Source organism: Chiloscyllium plagiosum, unplaced genomic scaffold, assembly GCF_037043375.1.
Source record: "Chiloscyllium plagiosum isolate Xiang-an unplaced genomic scaffold, Cpla_swu_hap1 HiC_scaffold_20, whole genome shotgun sequence".
NCBI classification, from domain to species: domain Eukaryota; kingdom Metazoa; phylum Chordata; class Chondrichthyes; order Orectolobiformes; family Hemiscylliidae; genus Chiloscyllium; species Chiloscyllium plagiosum.
In genome coordinates, this window is record NW_028270158.1 from 48041954 (window position 1) to 48062155 (window position 20202).

General features: G+C 39.6%; 1 protein-coding gene across 3 annotated transcripts in view; it reads left to right on the forward strand.

Moving 5' to 3' along the window:
* The window catches only part of dnaaf5 (dynein axonemal assembly factor 5), a 115813-nt gene that overhangs the window by 39744 nt on the left and 55867 nt on the right, over positions 1–20202 (forward strand). For all 3 annotated transcript variants that reach the window (XM_043711346.2, XM_087997911.1, XM_043711344.2), the window contains exon 5: positions 19869–20101. In XM_043711346.2, coding sequence (XP_043567281.2) covers positions 19869–20101 — 233 coding nt within the window. The remainder of the gene's footprint in view (positions 1–19868; positions 20102–20202) is intronic.

A 20202-nucleotide genomic window follows, 5' to 3' on the forward strand; every position in this document is an offset into this window, starting at 1 on the left:
TTAAGTTCATTTCTGATTAAATCTACACTTTATGGTGTAATTTATGAACTGAGCAAGCAATCTTTTTTTCTGGAAAAAAGGGAGGATTTTATGAAAGGCAGCAAATACACACTGAAATTTAAACAAAGTTATCACTGGGCTTCTCTACAATGCTTAAAAAAAACACCTCCATGTACTAATATAGATAAAAAAGGTAAAGTAGAACGTTCACTTTTGAGATCATTCATACAGGAATATTGTCAATCACCAGAATTTTGCAAAGTGGTCAGCTGACTCATTTGCTAAGACAATGAAGAATGCATTCCTCCAAGTGAAAAAATTATAAAATGACACATTCAAAATTGCAGAGGGGGGAAATGAATACACGATTTGAGATTTTTAGCTGTAAATCTATCTGATACAGACAGAAATTAAACATTTTTCAATTTAAGATATTCTTTACGATACTGCAAATCCAAATTGAATCTTCTGCAAAATTCCTTGGCTCTCTTGAAATACACTAGTTTGTAGAAAACAGAATATGCTTCTAAATCTCCAGGGAAAATACCAGCCCAAAACACACGTTATCACTAACCAACTACAAAAAGTAAAACATTGGCCAAGTCACAGAAAATTCTGAAGTATGCAGAATTTTAGATAGGAACCAAGGTTTGATGAACTGCAGCATGTATTTTTTGTCATTTATAGTCACAGAAATTTTGAGAGTTAGTTGAATGCAACAATTCAGGGTCATTCAACTGTGTGACCAAAAATTGATAAGTATTTTACTGTGAAAGGAACATTCCATTGAAAACGAGTAAAATTTTTATTTAGTAAGATTTTCCTGTAAATCTGGCACTTGCTGAGATCAAAAGAGGTACGACTTATTTCAGTTTTCTTTATGAACATTCCAGCAACTAAATGTTTCCTAAGCAACCTGCTCTGAGAGCAGGTGGAACTTGAACCCAGGCCTCCATCGCCAGCTTAGAAGTAGGGATAGAACCACTGTCCCACAAAATTCCTCACATTCCAGTGGCTATCCACATCTTTAATAGCTAATCTCCAGGCTCCTTTACACAGTCAAACGTATTGAGTAGTGAAATCATTATTCACTCAAATTATGTTGCTGCTTCTGTCATCATCAGCTGTCCTTCAATTTGAGGACAATGTCTATTCAGGATCATGAATTTCTTACCATGGGTCTTCAAGCAACTGTGCAGTCTAATTCTAAGTTTGCAGAAATTGGCACAAGGAATGCTGGTAGGTATGCAAGGAAAGCTGATGAATGCAAGGAAAGCTTGGGTTAAATGTGCCTTTTCCACCAAAGCACAAGAAGAATAAATATGCGACGGGGCAGTGCGATGGCTCAGCGGTTAGTACTGCTGCCTCACAACGCCAGGGAACCAGGTTTGATTCCAGCCTCCGGCAACTGTCTGTGTGGAGCTTGCACATTCTTCCCACGTCTGCGTGGGTTTGCTCTGGGCGCACCGGCTTCCTCCCACATTCCAAAGATGTGCAGGTCAGGTGAATTGGCCATGCTAAATTGCCCATAATGTTAGGTGCAATAGTCAGAGGTAAATGTAGGGTTGGGGAATGGGTCTGGGTGGGTTACTTTTTGGAGGTTGGTGTGGACTTGTTGGGCCGAAGGGCTTATTTCCATTCTGTAGGGAATCTAATCTAATCTAAATAACAAGTAAAGTGCCATTTTGTGTTGGCTTGTTATTCTGTTACTCTTCAGGTGTAAGCAGAATTTAATCTGTATTATAGAACAAAAAGGTTTGTTTTGTGTTGTCATAGGCAATTTGATCCCTTTAAAGAAATAATAGACACGCGTTTGAAGATTAGCAGGCCTCTCATCAGTCTGTTTGAATCGAGCCATGAGTGTTCCTTCCATGACCACATTCTGGAGTTGGACTTGAACTGTAGAGGTTCTGATTGAGTAGCTGGGGTGCCATCTACAGAGCTACAAGATGTGCACACAAAAAAACGTATATATGCAAGTGCTTGTGACTTCCAGAATTGAAAGCTGATGGGGTACCATTTGTTATTTTTTTTCAGCTTTTCAAAGCCAAGTACGGCTTTGCGGGGAATGAAGTTAGTTCAGGAATCAAGTGTGAACATCAGATGTTCCCTTATGACCCCTTTGAGCAAAATTATTGAATTAGGATCAGATTTATGCTGTAGATCCCTGATGAGTAAGAACTGGTTTAAAAATTGACCTCCGTTATTTCACTTGGGAAGTTTTTACCAACTGGACAATGGAATCTTTCATCTTAACATGTTGGGCCAGATTTGTACTTAAGTCCCAGAGGTGAATATATTGTTTTTTATTATTGTCAGCAGTCACTTGGGTTGAGTATGATTGTCCTCCATGTGGTGTTCACGTGGCTGAAGAGGCCAATCCGGGATCCACAGATTCTGTTGCAGTTTGGGTATTGGTGGATGGGCCCCCTTGATGTTCTATACCTCCTTGTACGAGAGTTGCTTCTATTCAGTGTTATGGTGGAGATTGTTTTTGTGGCATTTGGTTCCATGTGGGATAATGTTCTCAAGTGATTCTGATTTGTAGCCATGTCCTCCTAGTGTTTGATGTTGGTATGGACTTTGTTTTGGTTGATCCAAATGTTATCACTGAAGTGTTTCTTTTGGTGATCAGGGGCATGCTGATTTTCCTTCAGCAAGGAGTACGTCATCTGTTTTGGGAGGCATGAGTTACACAGTTGGATGACATGGCCACTCCATCGCAGTTGTTGTTGAATTATGCTGGTAGTGCTGCTAGCTATGTTGGCCTCGTCCAAGATGCTGGTGTTCGTCGCTTGTCTTCCCAGGTGATTGCAGGATTTTTCACAGGGATCTCAGGTAATGTTGTTCCAGTGCATTAAGGTGTCTGCTGAATGTAGTGCACGTTTCAGCTCCACATAGCAATTTGGGAAGGACAATGGCTTTGTAGACCAGAAGTTTAGTCCAGGCCTGCAGGTTATTGTCTTCAAATACCCTTCTTCTGAATCGGGCACAGGCTCCACTGACACAGGTCAGACGGTGTTGTATTTCTGCATTGACGCTGGCCTTGAAGGAGAAAAGGCTGCCGAGGTATGGAAAGTAATCCACATTTTCAAGGAAATAGTTGTTGATCCTTATTGTCGGAGGGAAGTAAGGACTGTTGGGTGGTGGTTGATGGAGTACTCAAGTCTTTTTAATTTTAAGGGTAAGGTCTAGGAACTTCTATCCCCTTGAGAAAGCCATCCAACATGCACTGCAGATCCTTTGAAGAGTGTGCTGCAGTAACGTCGTTGTCTGCATATTGATGATTCAGCATGGAGCCACTGGAGACCTTTCCCTTGAACCTTTTAAGGTTAAACAGCCTGCCATCCATACAGTAAGTGGTTTGAATTTTCGTGGACCGGTTTTTGCCAGCGAGATTGTGGATGGCGGCAATGAAAATGGTGAACAGATTTGGTGTGATGATGCAGCCCTGATTGACCCCACCCCATCTTCACTCCAGTCAGCAATTGCAAAGCACTGGCGTAGATATGTCATTATGAAACAGCCTCAGCATCCTGATGAACTTACCAGAGCAGCCACTTCGTGACAGGATCCACCAGAGAACCTGATGGTGAACTGTGTCAAAGGCCTTAGTTACATCTATAAAGGCCATGAAAAGCAGTTGTTGCTGTTCCTGGCATTTCTTCTTGTAATTGACATGCTGTGATGGTCTTGTTTGTTGTTTCTCTGAATGGTCAGAAGCCACACTGCAATTCAGGGAATATTTCCTCAGATAATGGCACAAGTCTATTGGTAAGGACATGGTCAAGTACTTGGTTGGTGGTTGACAAAGGGAGATGCCTCTCTAATTCCCACAGTTGGCCTTGTCACCTTTTCTGAATGTGGTCACAATCAGTGCACCCCTGAGCTCCGAGATGAGTTCTTCTTTGAGCCACATCTTCAAGCATGTATGTCTTCATGGAGCTGTGGGACACCATCCTTTAGGATCTCTGCAGGAATTCCATCAGAACTAGCTGCTTTGTTGCTTCTTCAACTCCTTATGGCATCTTGTACTTCAGTCGCACGGGGTGGTTCTCCAACGTCATCATGCATGGATCTCTGGGAGGTTTGTTTGATCTCCAATTTAACATTGGTATTAAGGACAAGGAGTTCTTGGAAATGCTTTCTCCAGTGAGTGTCTATTACCTCGTCCATAAGTAATTTTTGTTTCTTTCGAGCACAGGAAGTTTTAGACCATACTGGTTTGGATCTATACTGCCTTGGTGTCACTGAAGCAGCCTCTTGTGCTACTGGCACCTGCCAACTGCAGAGTTTCAAGGGCCTCCTCAGTCCATCATTTGTTTTTGAGCTCCTTTCTCCTGTTCTGGGCATCAACCTTAGCTTTGGCAGAGGCCTTCCTTTTGGCCTTGCAGTTGATGTCATTTTGCTAGTTCTGTGTCATTCTCATTGAACCAGTCCTGATGGTTTCATTGCAGGTACTGAGAATGGTTGATTTAAGCAGACTCCAGTGTCCTCCTTTGTTCTCCAGGTATTCTATAGGTAGGTTTTTAGCAACTGAGGCCAGTAGATGTTGCGTAATTACTGTGTCATTACCCAGGCTTTTGATGTTGAATCTTGGCTGGGTCTGCTTCTTCTGAACCCTCCTCTTCCTGTGTAGACTGATGGACATGGTGTAACAGAAAAGGTGGTGATCAGTCCTGCAGGCATCTGAGCCAATCATAGCCCTGTTGACATTCTCAGCCTGATGGTCCCTGGAGCTAACAATGACATAATGAAAAAGATACCATTACTTCAAGCGCGTGTGCTTTGAATTTGTTTTTCTGACAGAGGAGTGTTTGTGATGGTGAAGTTGACTCACTGCATTTTATGAGTAGAAGAATTCCATTGGAGTTGATGTTGCCAATTCTGGCCCTTCGTGTGGTGCCATTCCAAAGATTATGGTCTCAACCAACCCTGGCATTGAAGTCTTCAAGAAGAATTATTTTCCCTCTTTTTGGGGGTGTTTGACAACAGTGTGTCAAGGTTGGCATAGAAAGTCTCCTTTACATGCTCTTCTGAATCAAATATTGGGGCACAAGCGCTCAAAACTATAGCCACCTGGTTGTGAGTCAATCGTTGATCCCCACAAGAAGTTCAGAGAGGCAACTGATTGTGAATGTAATATTGTGAATTCTGGGTTCATCAGTAGCCGCCCCTTTCCAAAAGAAAGTGTAACTGAATTCCATCTCCTTCTATTGACCTTTGTCTGCAGTGCGGGTTTTGGAAAGAGCAGCTAGGCAAATCTGGCATCTGCTTAGTTCTCTGACTATGATTGCAGTTTTTTTCTCAGGTCAGTCACAGTTCGGTCAGTCCATCAAGGTGCTTAGATTCCAGGCCTCAAAGTTTATTATTCTTCATTTCTGACCACATGGGTGATCCCGCCGGATGCAGTAATCCAGTCAGTTTTGAGGCAAGCTATTTTAAGGGCACCTCTTCCAGCCCCAGCCCCTTCCCCCTCCCCCGAGCAGATCCTAAACAGGGTGCAGCTGCCAAAATGCTCTGTCTGCTTCTTCAAGGAGCAAGATGACTGAATTTGATACCCAACATCTAATGTGTCAGTTTGAGATTAGGATCTTACAGATATATCATGATCCTGTCTCCTTGGCCACAAGCTGGTTGCTATAGAACTTTGTTGGGGATGTAAGTACATCTGGTGCTTCTTGAGAGGACGCCTGTGCATGACATCTTAATATGGAGAGGCTGGTGCACAGACAGCCACACACAGATCTTGGCAGATAGGGGCTGAAGCTCATTGGCATGGAGACCAAGATGACTGGCGGCCCTTCTCTGTTGCAGCCTTTGTTCACCTTCGCAGCCGTTATGATGCTCCAATTAAAGTTCAGCTATCATTCTGCATCTGCTCCGCCTTTGAAGTTCTCCTGTATCACGCTTGATCTGGAACTTCTCCCTTGACCTTACCATCATGGGTGACCCTGCCAGGAGCTGTGTTCCTGACTGCTTAGTTCATGGATTCCGAGGTAAGCACAAGCCTCTCCACCACCACATAGTAGTGATCCTCAAAGAGGATGTTGTTTAATTAACCACTGACCCATATCTCGAAATTTGTGTATTTTCAAAGTGCATGAGTGACTAATTCAAACTTTCAAGCTGTAATGAACTTGTCCATTGCTAATCGTGGGTGTTTTAAAGTTGTTTTAAAGTAAATACAAGTGACTTGGGTGTATTTTTCTGAGCGAGTATCAGAAACAAACTCATCTCTGGCCTCTGTTTTCGAATCATTTGTTCTAGGTTCAGGCCATTCAATTAACTTGATAAATAATTTAGGCTGGCACATCTGTACAGTACTGAGAGCCTGTTGTCAGTGCATTATCTGAGGTTCTCTTTTTCAGAGACTATCTCATTTGTTTTGGATAACTGGTAGATCGCAAGGTAAAATTCCACAAATAGTGCTGGAATTCACTTAGTGTCTTGGTGGAAAATTGTTTTCCACAAAAGAAGTACCTCATAGATTATGGAGCACATTGGAACGAGGTCTTTAATGATTTTAATTCTTTTGTTGCATTTTAAAGGAATAAAATTAATTTGGGACATTGCAAGCTTTTCGATGAACAAAGACATTAAGAAGTACTGAGCATATATTGCATACACATGGTCACACTTTGTTTGTGATATTAAGAAATGAAATTATTCACACTCATTTGAAATTTTTGTTCCAGAATTATCTCACCTCGCCTCCTAACTATGATAACGTTTGAAGTATCTCCCAAGTTTCAGCCACGCAGTTTTACCAGTCAATACTTTTGTGGCATCCAAGATATCCAAACCTTTCACTGTTTTTTACCAAATCCTAATCTGACCGTTTAAAAATGTCTTGTGTTACAAATTTCACATGCCTTACTTATTAGAAATATCATAGGGGTTTTACCGAAATGGTCCTGGAACATACCTTGTTGTTATCTCTTGTTCCATGTATGCTGAATATTAGAAGTTAGAGTGAGCAAGCTAGGTATCATCAAATAATCTTTCATTAGCTAAGAGTGCAATTATTACCTTCCTCTAATGAGGATTCTACTGAAAAAAAGAATTTGGGAAAAAGAATTTTGTGCTAATTAAGTTCCCTTTGAGGTTGCCTCTCTTGTGCAAAAATATGTTTTTCCATTGTCATTTTGTCTCTGCTAATGCCTCTTGGCTAATTTATAATCTGATTTCTACGTTTAGAGAAATGGAAACCCCAAAAAAAGTCAGTGAATGTGCAGAAGAATTTGCTGTTACAACTCATGAAGACAAACTTGAAGAGCAAAAAGGTTAAATCATGTTGAATTTTGTTGGCAAGCAACTCAACCCACTGGGTTGACAACCTATCATCAATGATTGGCATGTCTTTACTTCATCTACAAATGTTTCAGAACCTTGATACCACTTTATTTTGCCTCACCTACAGGGCATGTATTATACTCATACCCTATTTGGATTAATCAGATCAGAGGCAATATAAACCTCTATTGAACATAGATTTGTATTTCTGTTCGTACACCAGTTTGGAAATCCATTATTGTCAATTTCCTCATCCCAGTTGCTGCATTCGTCTTGTTTTATTGCCTGGCGTTCATCCTTTCTGTTGTTTGCTCAAAAGTAAGCTTATACACATCATGCTTTAAATATTTAATTATTGACTGATATTTGTGTGCAAATCACAAATGGCTACCTAACTGGAAGAGCCATGTAGCCCTTTGCAGATTTGATTATTTACCTTGAATTATGATTGTGCCTGAACATATTTTCTAGGATAACCAAGGCAGTGGACTGAGGATTGACTGGTACAAATAATTAAAAGAAAACTTGCATCCAGTTCACACAGGATATTGTTCTCCCCCGTACGATAGAAAGTTTCTTTTCCTGCCATGCGTGGGGTAATAGCTTTACACTCTACACCGTTAACAATAGTTGGCAGTTTTAGTCTTTTAAGCTGTTGATTAAAGCTGTATGCAATTTTTTAGCCATTTAACTTCGAGTTAATTTTTTTTTCTTCATTCATACCTCTTCCAATCTAATCGATCATTCAATCCAATTAATCACTTCAATACCAGATTAATATATATTAGCAATGTATCAACATTACTATGTTTGCTGTAAAACCTTGCATGTTAGGCTGTGTATGAAGTGTTAACAGCAATAGTATAACATTGCTGTTGGCTTTATTTGTAATTAACTGAACAGATGTGCCTGTCTGTGCTGTCACTGATAGCTCCCACCTACAAGATAGTCATTGTTCTCACACACACATGAATCACAACTTAAAAGTTTTCAGAGTGGACAGCAAAGTTGAGAGACAGGCGTATAGAGAGAGCCATTCCACCTGCTGAAGAATTAAAATTTCTGTTTTTATATATTCTCAACTTCCAATAATAGCAAAAAATATGCTTCGCTTTAAATGAAGGAACTTTTCATTTGGCAGAGGTAGTTAATGATACTAGAAGCAGGCTTGCACCGACTAGCTTGTCAATTTCTGGTTCAGTGGTTCTGATTGAACTGACTTATTCATGTGCTGCGGATGTTAGCAATCTGCCTACATGTTTCTCAAGGATACATTTGTGCAGTTAGTTCACTTAAGTTGAGTTATTCCTACTTTGTACTCCAGGTTACAAAGACCACTTAATTTGTGATCTTGGGAATCAGGTGCCAAGAAACCTGGAGGTCTGTGTTGTTTATGTGTACTTTAACAAGGTTTTAAATCTTTGCGGTGAACAGTTCAATGCTTTTTTTAAAAGAAAATGTAGAGGAAAAACTGTGCTGCCTATTGGTAGGGCTCCAGTGACACAGAGAAAGGTGGAACAATCCAGCAAGTCAGTCGTTGTGGAGTGCAGTATAGAGGGAAGGACCAATGGACACTAGGTTGAGGGAACTTGTGCAGTTATTCTAAAATTCAAATAATGACGAGTTTAGTTTGCAGTTTGTTTAAGGTATCTGAAGGAGAAATCCTTGCTAAAGTTAAATAGCATTTAGTGAATGGACAGCAGTTCGTTGAAAGAAACTGGTTGCAGCAGTACCAACCGGAGTTTGAGCAAGGAACTTGAAGAAATTCAAGTTTGAAGTTCAATCCTTCTCTGATATCTATAATTAAATTCTCCCAATGTTTTGTTTTGTCTAGTGTGGTATTTCCTATGGGTTTCTTGTTTAATAAACATTTTAATTTTGGCTGTGTTTATGGGCGATGCTACAACTGAGTGGAGCTTTGCAATCTGAGAGTGCAAAAGGTGAGAGCTGCACGTGACTGAGGCAAATACAACTGTGTTTGTTGTGCTACAATTCTTGCCAAACAGGAAACAAATCAGACCACAACAATTTCTTACATTAAATGTTCAACTAGTTACAAGATCCAGAAAAAAAAGCAACAATTATGACTGTAAATTTCTTTGCAAATGAGCACCTCTACTGGCTGTTAATTAGTCTGGTCTCCATTCAGGTGTAGCATGATGTTAGCTGACAATCAATCATCCTCCTTTTCCTTGAAATCAGGACCCTCCTACCAAAGAAATTCACAGTCTGTTTATAATTGTTCCTGTGTTTCCCAGATCTTACAACTAGTTTAAGCTTTAGTGTTACGCTGGTGTGATGTCATGGGCAACTGTGCATTCTCAGATCACAGCAGCTGTGTTGGGAATAATTTTTTGTTAAAAGTACACCCGCAGCCTCTTGTCAATGTGCTCATTAACTGACCTGCATGGTTAAAAGTGAAACAAAGCCAGGATCTGATGAGCCATGTTTCATTCTGCGATGTCCCGTCTTGTATTAACATCAGTGGAATCATTACAATAGCCAACCTGGAATGTAAATTCAGTATTACATCAAATCCAATTTGTAAGGTTCAATTGAATACCAGAACACTCTTAAATTGTACTTGCTGAACGTTTGCAGAGCATAGATTTTCACGCAGATGCACAGACACAGACATACACACCATCATTCTGTGCCAAATATTACAGTAAGGAAAGGACCTCTGCACATGGCATTATAGTAATTCTATCTGAGCAAGAAAGAAGCAGCATAAAAGTCCTGGCTTGAATATGAACTGCACTCCGCTACCAATTGTGTAATACAGCTGATGAATACAGATGATTGCACTCCTATTGATATAATCTTGCATACTGCTTCAAGTTTTTGATTTTTGCAGTAGAAGCACATCACCAGCATAATGAAAAGATGTTTTTTTGTAAACCTCTACTCATTAGTTTGAAAACAAGTATTGAAAATATTGTTATTTATGCTACTCTTCCCAGACTCTTTAAATTGATCCATTAATGAAATTGACAAACCAGTAGCTAAAGATTTCTCATGCATGGAGTAAAATATTTTGGTGCAACGAAGATGGATTTTTTTTGGCAATGGTTTGCATCAGTTTCCCAGAAAAATAACTTGAGGCATGGAACTTCTGAGGAAACTGATCATTTAATTTCCAGAAGAGTGCTTTGCAATGTGCAAATAGCTTTCAAAGTAAATAAGTTAAGGGTGTGTGTATGTAATGTTCATAACCCAGATGTTTTTCAAATTCTTTGGAAAGTTGCAAAGTATTGGCTGAGACCGCAGACATTTGACTGAATTAATTTATTTTCTCAACTTTGAAGTGGTGACCAGATCCACTCATTTTCTGTAGGCCATTTTAATCAATTTCAAAGTTCTCTGTATGGTTGCAACATGTGTTGAAGTATGTTATGAATATTGAGTTATTAGAGTATCAAAATTTGGCTAGTTTGAGGGAGTGCATGAGAACCACACTGATTGAGCAATTAAAGAATTAGGCATCCATCCAGAGAACCAGTCTGATGGGAAGTTACAATGTAGTTGTTCATATTTGAGGCTTGGGGATCATTTGAGATGCATTGTAAACTGAGAATTTGTTTCACAGCTGTGTGTGGTAACTTAAGTTCTTGTTTACATGAGCATATTTGAAGATTAATTAACTCTGAGTGCTTAAAGACTTTTCAAACTTTAACAATGTGTAAGCTATCTTGGCAAAGCAGATTTGCTGTAAATTAATAAAGATGAATGCTGTTACATATAATTAAATGCAATTGTGAAAAAAAGAACATTTTCAAGTTCTAAAAATTATTGTGTTTTTGATGAGAGTGCAGTGATCGTGCTGCTGATTTCCGGTGCATTTTATATTTTTCTCTGGATTTTCTCTGAGACTGGGGCAGCAGAAGAAAAAAACCATTGACTGCATGATAGTAAAAAATGATAAACACATCTGCATATTGTCATTTGAAGTTCAAACAAAAATCTGCTTTATTTCTATTTAAATTCATGAAAAAGAAAGAATCTGCATCTAGATAATGCTATACACAGACTTTGATTGTCCCAAACACTTCACAGCCAGTTAATTACTTTTAAAGAACAGTCACTAAGAAAGACAGCAATTGCATACGGAAACGTCCCATGCATACAAATAACCAGATTACCTGTTCAGTGACATCAGTTAAATTGTAGCCCCATGTGATGAACATCTCAGTCTGTGCTTTAGGCTTTACTGTAGCTTATGCCGCTGATAAAAGTCTAAAATGGGACAGCCCTCAGTTTTATTTTCCTCCACAAAGGAAAAGCATTTTCTGGGTTCCTACCCTGTCAAGACCCTTCAGGATCTTTTGCATTTCAATTAGGTCCACCTCATTCGTTCAAAGTTAGAAGAATATTGGCTCAACTTGCTCAACCTTTCCACATGAGATATCCCCAAGAATCTGCTTGATGAATCTGCAGAATCCTCCACAGTTGAGCTCCAAAAAGCTTTTTTAGATCATTTAGCAAGCAGAAAGACACTCTGCAAGGATGAAGACCCATCCATGCTGCTCAAGCATAAAATGTTACCTCTTGCTGCACCTTTATGATTTCTTTTTCTCTGCTGAAAAATGGGTTACATCCTGCAGGAGGTACAAATGTACACAAATCACTCAATATATAAAAGCAAAGACAACAGAAGAGACTGCGACAACTACAGGGGCATCTCACTCCTTAGCATTATGGGGAATGTCTTGACAAGGGTCATACTTAAAGGACCCCATATAGGGTGAAGAGTGGTTTGTGTGTGGAATTAACTTCCAGAGGAAATGGTAGATGTGGCTACAGTTAGAATGTTTAAAAGGTATTTAACTAAGTACATGAATAGGCAAGGATTGGAAAGACATGGGCCAAATGGTGGTAGATGAGGCTAGTCAAGTTTGGAATTATGGTTGGCACAGACTGGTTGGACTGAAGGATTGGTTTTTGTGCTGTATGACTCTATGTAAATCCGCATTTCAAGTCTTATGCTTCCTCGTAACAAAATTGTTCTTAACTCAGAAACCATAATAACCCAAGATTGACACCAATAGGATTAATATATATTGATTATAAATAGCAATATATAATTGATCCATGTTTTGGTATTGGCTTGGGCACCAAAACCTTACTTATGTAAATTATTATTCAGTGTAAGTCTAGTCATTCAAAGTGAATTTTTGCTGAGTAGGGGAGGAAACAAGTTATCCTGTAGTTTGAATTGAGCAATTTTAACTTTTAAAAAACAATTATTCGATGTTGGAAATTGGAGAGTTCTTTTTAAATAAGTTTTTTGAGAAATCACTTTACTGGTTAAGCTGTTTGAAAGTGACTGAATCAAGGGTACTCTGCTATTTGGTTTTCAGCTGGGGAACACTAAGCCTCCAAGAAAGAATGCCCAGCTGATCTCTGATGTTTCTGAAAATCAAACCCTCCTGTTGAGTTCAGGATGAAACGTGTTTTTTCTTTCGAAGGAAGTGAATGGACAAAATTCTCATGTTGTATGTCCTGAGCAAGTTGTATGTGAAAGAGTCCAAGAGATAATTGTGTGAAGTTAATGACTTGACCACATCTGTGAGTACATCAGAGAGTCAGACTTTCGGACACCATTGGCCAAGTCTTTCTTTTAGAAAGACAACCTCTGCAAAAAAAAAAATATTTTTTTCCTTTAAAAGCTTGTGCATCTGTGTGCAGCAATGTGTGTTTCAGGGATCTGTTGAGGAAGACATATTTATTATTCTATATTATTGAATGATATCTTTATTGAATAATATTTTGTTTTGATCATAAACCAATAATTGTGTTTATTAGTGAAGATGTTGTGGCCAATTTGAAAATTTGGTTAAGTATTTTTATTTCACAATATTAATCCATGGCATAGAGGGACCATAAAGAGGTGAGCAGAATTAGGCCATTCAGGTCATTGAGTCTGCTCGACCATTCGATCATGGTTGGTGTGTTTCTCAACCCCATTCTCCTGCCTTCTAATCCCATATCTCCTTACTAATCAAAATCTATCTTGCTGTGACTTAAGTGCCCTCAATAACTTGGCATCCACAACCCTTTGCAGCAATGAGTTTCACCGATTCACACTTAAGAGCTGCAGAAGTTCTACCTCATCTCAGTTCTAAAGGGTCGACCCTTCACTCTGGAGCTGTGCCCTTGGGTCCTAGTCTCTCCCAGTACGGAAATATTCTCTCCACATCCACTCTATCTATGCCTCTCAGTATTCTGTAAGTTTTAATAAGATCCACTTATCCTTATAAACTCCCATGGCCACAAACCCAGAGTCCTCAACTGCTCCTTATATGATAAGTCCTTCATCCCCAGGATCATTTTTGTAAACCTCCTCTGGAACTCTTCCATACTGGCACATCCTATCTTGGCCCAAAACTACCCACAATATTGCAAATGTGGTCTGACCAGAGCCTTGTCCTCAACATCGCTCTTGTATTTTCGCCATCTCAAAATGAATGTTCACATTACTTCCTAACTGCCAAATTCATCTGCATGTCAACCTTAAGAGAATCCTGAGTTAGAACTTCGGGCTTCCGTTGTGTTTTAGAATTCTGAAACCTGTCCACAATTAGAAAATAGTCTACACTTTTCATACAATAGTCCATACAAAATGCAGTAGCTCACATTTGCCTAAATTATATTCCATTTGCCGACATTATATTCTATTTGCCATTTCTTTGCCCACTTTCCTTGTCTGTACAAGTTTGTAGCCTCTCTGCTCCCTCAGCACTGCCTGGCCCCCACCATTTTGTGTTGTCAACTTCCAAGTGACAGCTCTGTTGTAATACATGTCATTGCCATGTTGGAATATTGTAGCAATTTCTCCAGGACAATTTTAGTTAATAAGCAGATTCAAACAATAGATTCCAGCTTTGTGTAAGATCTTTAGAATCAACTGTGACATGACTCCCTGAGAGCAGGCAAAAATGGTAGCTGTTATATTTTCACATCTTTATTTTAAATTGATAGCGTTTACAGTCCTTTTAATGAATTGCTCTAGAAGTTATGTTTAAATCTTCTAAATCTAAGTTTATTCAACTTTTTGACAATTGTTTTCTTTTGAGGCACAATTAGGATGAAGGTTTTGTTGTGAAGAATGTTGTAATTACCCTTGATATTTAATGTACGTTTGGATGTGGTATGCTAGTTTAACTATGGGTTTTGTGTGTGGATGTAATGTTCGATAAATAACAAGGAATATAGGTGTGTGACCTAGTAGTTTTACATTATTCTCCAAATGAAAGAATTTTTTTGAACCTTGAGGCACCTGTTGGCTTTTAATAATTCTTCATTGACCACTGTGGCCTGCTTTCAAGTTAATGAACCTGGCACTCTAGCCTTCCCATTCTTTGATCAGAGTGACAGCTGTAGAAGGTCAGAGGAAAAGTGAAGTCAGCTCTAGTCCTTAGTTGTAGCCAGGCAATGGAATGATTTTTCTCTAGCACAGCAGTTATCGCCTTGAGATACAGGTGCAGACAATTAATAGGTGCAGTCTTTGACAACAGGTAGCTGCGAGGCAAATGGCTAAACAAATGGACTGAAGTGAAGAAAATGTTTAAAAGAATGGTCAGAATCTAAAAATCCTGCCTTAGGACAAAAGAGGTGTGCCTCTCCATATTTTTCTTTCAAGCACTGGTTATTACCCAACCTTTTACCATCTATTGGCGTGTAATTATACAGTACAATTGTTTTTGTTAGAATTCTTCTCAACCGCCAACCACCTCTCTTCTCTTCCCCCCCCCCAATTTCATTCTTTCCCATACTCATTCTTGTTGTCAGCATTTATTACGTCTCCCCAGTCTTAGACATCTTCCAACATTGTGTATCAATTTGCAATTAAAAATTGATGTCCTTAACTTTTTGGCTGTGCTGCTCTAACCAGCTGCCAGGCGGCATACGACAGAAACTGAGGTTTAGTTTCTCACAAGACAATCTCTTCTGCCCAACTCTTTCTCTCTCCCCAGTCCATCCGATTTCCTCACTGGTGAAATTTATCACTTTACCTCTTTGTACATGCAGATTTTTGTTCTGGCTGGACTGTGAGGAGTTTTAAAATAATCTTTTAGATTGTTTCTGAATTGCAGCATTCCATCAATAAATCTTGAATCCTGAATGGTCTGTGCACTTAATTGGAACTAAATTTCAACAGCAGCTTAGATTAATGGTACAATGTAAATACAATAAAACAACCTAAAATACTTCAGGGGAGCATTATACAATAAACTTTAATGCAAGTCACTGAAAGAGGTGTTTGGATAGGTGACAAAAAGCTTGTTCAAATCATTGGTTTTGAAGGAGGAAAGAAATAGAGAATTTTAGGAAATTCCAGAGCTTTGGGTCTCCACAATTGAAGGCAATGCCATCAACAGTGGAATGATTAAGATTCCTGAATTGGAGAACCTCAATGTTATGAGGGTTGTGGGCAGGTGGTGGTTAAATACAGGGGTGAAGAAGTGGAAGAATTTAACAATAAGGAGGAAATTTTTAAAATTAAGATGTTGCTTGATCTGGAGCTCGTGTAGATCAAATGAGCACAGAAATGATGAATGAACTTGGCATTTCGTAGGAAACTGTCAGCCATGTTTTTGATGAGCTTATGGGATTGTAGAACATAGGAACCGTACAAAGTGCATGGAAATAGTTTAGTAGAGAGGTAACAAAGATATGATGAAGGCTATCAGTAGCAGAGAAGGACAAGACAGAGGTGAAGTTTGATGATATTGCAGAGCAGTATTTAGACAGTCTGGGTGTGGATGTGAGGCTGGAAGCTCAGCTTGTCGTCATATGTTTCCTACAAACGAAATAAAATGTGCATTTATATAGTGCCTTTCACAACTCAGGACATCTGAAAGCACTTTACAATGCTTTGAATATTTTTTGGAGTGTAATCACTTATGTAATGTTGGGAAAACTTACTATGGTCAGATCTGTTTTTGTAATGTCAATAAAGTGACAAAGATTGGCTGGGGCACCAAGTATAAATCCCCTGCCTTCATGCCAAATAGCTATGAGATATTTTAAGTCCTGTGAAAGGGGTTTTATCATTTTAATGTGAACTGCGAAAGCTTTGGGCGTTGCTATGCTTCCTGACCACTCGACTGGAATGTCGGCCTTGATTTTGACTCCGTCCTGTGAAATGGAGTTCAGCTTACTACTTTGTGATTCTGAGGCAAGACTGCCACCAGTGAGCTGCAGCTGACAAATTCTTGGACTCGAATGATTATACTGCTGAATTGAAGTAGGCTGCAGTAGACCATTTTACATTATCTGTGGGGTGCTATTTGGTCATCCTCAGAGCTTTGCTCAATGATTTGCACACTGTTAGTAATTAGCAATTATAATTGCAACTTGGAAAATCATTGACCTCATCACTTACAAACTGATTGTGATTTCTGAATGATTTTGCTATCTTACGTGAGCAATTGATTGGAATTGCTGGGATAGCTAAGGAGAACTTGTGGGCGGCACGGTGGCACAGTGGTTAGCACTGTTGCCTCACAGCGCTAGAGACCCGGGTTCAATTCCCGCCTCAGGCAACTGACTGTGTGGAGTTTGCACATTCTCCCCGTGTCTGCGTGGGTTTCTTCCGGGTGCTCCAGTTTCCTCCCACAATCCAAAAAATGTGCAGGTTAGGCGAATTGGCCATGCTAAATTGCCTGTAGTGTTAGGTGAAGGGGTAAATGTAGGGAATGGGTCTGGGTGGGTTACGCTTCAGTGGGTTGGTGTGGACTTGTTGGACCGAAGGGCCTGTTTCCACACTGTAGGTAATCTAATCTAAACTTTTTGACTTGTGCAAGGAAGAATACAGGCAGTCTTCATTTAACATGCCCTGTATAGTGTTGTTTAATTTTCTAAAGTCATTGTTATTTTGACCTGAAAACTTGTTCAGCATTGTAAAATTTATTTAAATGTCATTTATGGTATCTGACCTGATTGGTGACACTTTGGCACAAGCTGTCTGACTTGAGGCTGCTATCAGTGCCTGGCCTTGTGACTTGCGACCATGCCACACTGCTGGTCAACCTGCCACTTATCACCAACCATGCTGCAGTTGGCACCAGTAGCATGATGCCATGATCCCACCCCAAAGACTGTCACTGTTGCCTGAATCCACCTGAACAGACCAGAGTAGACCATTCCCCTAACCCAGCCTTCTGATAATGGCCAGAACTGCTGGGTCGCAACATCCAAAGCCAGTGAATAAAGAAGGGGAGCTACTGTACTCCATTCTGGATGAGAGTGGCCATCCCACTTCAACCATCCGTGAGACTAGACAAAATCCAGTGGTCTATTTGACAATGCTATCTATCCTAATGGCTGTGAAACATGACCTGCCACAGGAGTCAGGCATTCCAGCGTCCATGCCAGAAAGAGAGGAAGAAAATGGCACCAAGCCCATCCACAGCAAAGCAATGAGGAGAATGACTGACTGGCAAAGCCCTACCACCAGCCAAAAGGAATAGCCCCTTTGAATGGGGCCCAAGCACACTCCAGAAGTGGTGGCATTCAACAGGGAGAGATGCCACAATCCCCCAAAAAGACACCACCAGGCAATGTCTGTGACACGACCAGTAATGAACAATGACCTCAGCAGGCAGCCTGGAACCTGTTGAGCAAAGGCCTTCCAGTGCAGATCTTAGGAAGCAATGCCTTATGCTCCACTCTCAGGATATATTACCGGAGATATTATACACAGAAGGTTATACTTGCATACAATATTTTAATATTTGTTTTAACTTAGTTTATTTAATCATGTAGGAATTTTACCATTTAAAGTATAATATTTGAACATGCAGGGTACAAGTAAAAAATTGTAATGCTTTTGTTTCAGCTAAGGCAGGTTGTACAGAACCTAACTCCAGTTTTAATCATTGCACTTAACGTTAAGATTTTCAAGAACACTGCCACAACTTTGAGTGAAGATTTGATGGGATTTTAAATCTAGTGTATTCGGGTGAGCGATTAGGAGACACCTAATTAAAGGGTAATGGAAGTGTGGAATATACTCAAAGGAAAAATCAGTAGATGCTACCTTGATTATAAATTGGATATTTTTGCAAGGTAAGAGGATAAATGATTTTGGAGGCAATTCAGGTAGCTGGGGTTGAAATACAGATCAGTCATGATTTCATCAAATGGTGGAAGAGGCTCGAGGATCTAAATGAACTTTTTACTCAAGTTTTCAAAAGTATTTCTGTTCTCATTTTATTTGCTGCAGGAATTGCTGCCTCCTAGTGTTTAACAACTGGGATACTTTGAAACTTTTCATCGTGAAGAAAATATTAAATTGCATTTCAATGATTGTTGCACGTGGTGTAAAAGGACTATACGTTTCTGGCTCACTGAAAATCATACCACAGTTTTACTTGTAATTGGTCAACCTTTGTATCAGCCTTTATGTCTTTTGTGTGTCACGTATCCATTGAATTTTTTTGTTAACTTATTTGTTCGGGAAAAAGGGACAGTATTACAGATGGCCTTGTAATGAATTGCCCCTAAATAACAGGAGGTCAGTAAACAGTAATGGTGTGGTTGGAATTTAGTGAATTGAGTATTGATGTGAATTTGTCTGTGTATTAAAGCCATGAATGGTGCTAGGAAAGCTTTCATTGTGTTGATGTAACTTATAATTATAGAGCCGCAAAACATTAAACAGAAGATCCTGCCCTGTCTGAGTGCTGTAGTCTGTTATTTGTCATCGAAGGATATGAAGTTAAAACCCATTATTGGGTTTGTGGGTGCATGTGCTCCACAATTCTAAACCTCAAAAAATTGCAGGGTTGGTATGCATCTGAAATTAATCAAGTATATTTAATCCAGGTGTGTGCTCTGAAGCTTTTGATTGTAAATTCATTTATTGCAATAAAGAAACTTCTATTTGGCAGATCTTGTATTGCAATGATCGGGTCTGTATCTCTGCCGGAAGGTTCAGGTTCAAGTTTCACTTTGAGATACAATGACCGCTGAGGTGTGTCATCACATGCCCAAACAGTTAGATTTTAAAATTAATTTGCCTTTATATGCGGTAACTTTAGCACCTACCACAGCCCCCATACCGACCCTTTCCCACAATGTTCTAAACAGCCGAGTAGAACTAATGCAATGTAGGAAACGTGGCAACCAAATGACATGCAGCAATACCTTTCAAACAGCAATGAAATAATTTGCTTTAGTAATGTTGGTTGATAGACCCGTGTTGGCTCGGGCATGTGGAAATAATGCGTCTCTTTAAATAGTGTCTTTTTCATAAACTTGAGGCAGTCAGGGCTTCTGTTCAATAGCTTATGTTGAACTCTGCACAGTGCTACTCCAAAACTGTGGGATACTGTGGAGTGTATCACTGTTGTATTTGTTAATTTCTGCAGCTCCCTAATGAAAACCTCAGGTCTGCCAATTATATTGCATTGATTTCTTGCCTTAGTTAGAAAGGGGAACTATTATTGTCATTTTAGGACACAAATGCATCCATGCTTTATGTATAAAAGTTGACCATTATTTGACCCCTGCAGTTTGTATCCTAATGGTGTCACTTAGACTGGACTTTTGTTCTTTGTTTTTAGCGGAACGACCTTGTCTTGGATGCCGAGAACTGGTGTTTCGGAACTTGTCCAAAATTTTGCCGGCCGTTAGTCGCGACATGACTGATTGGGTTCCTGCAACACGTGTTAAAGCATCACAGCTTCTGATTGTGTTGCTGCTCCATGCTGAAGATCACCTCACACAGCACATGGAGCTGCTCCTGAGTACCATGTATCGATCATGTTCTGATGAAGAGACGCTTGTGGTTCAGAACGTATGTAGCTGTTGTCTTTTGCTTTCCTATATGAACAATATTTCACTAATATTTATATCATAGATTTAACATGAATAGCAACATGATTAACATGATTAGAT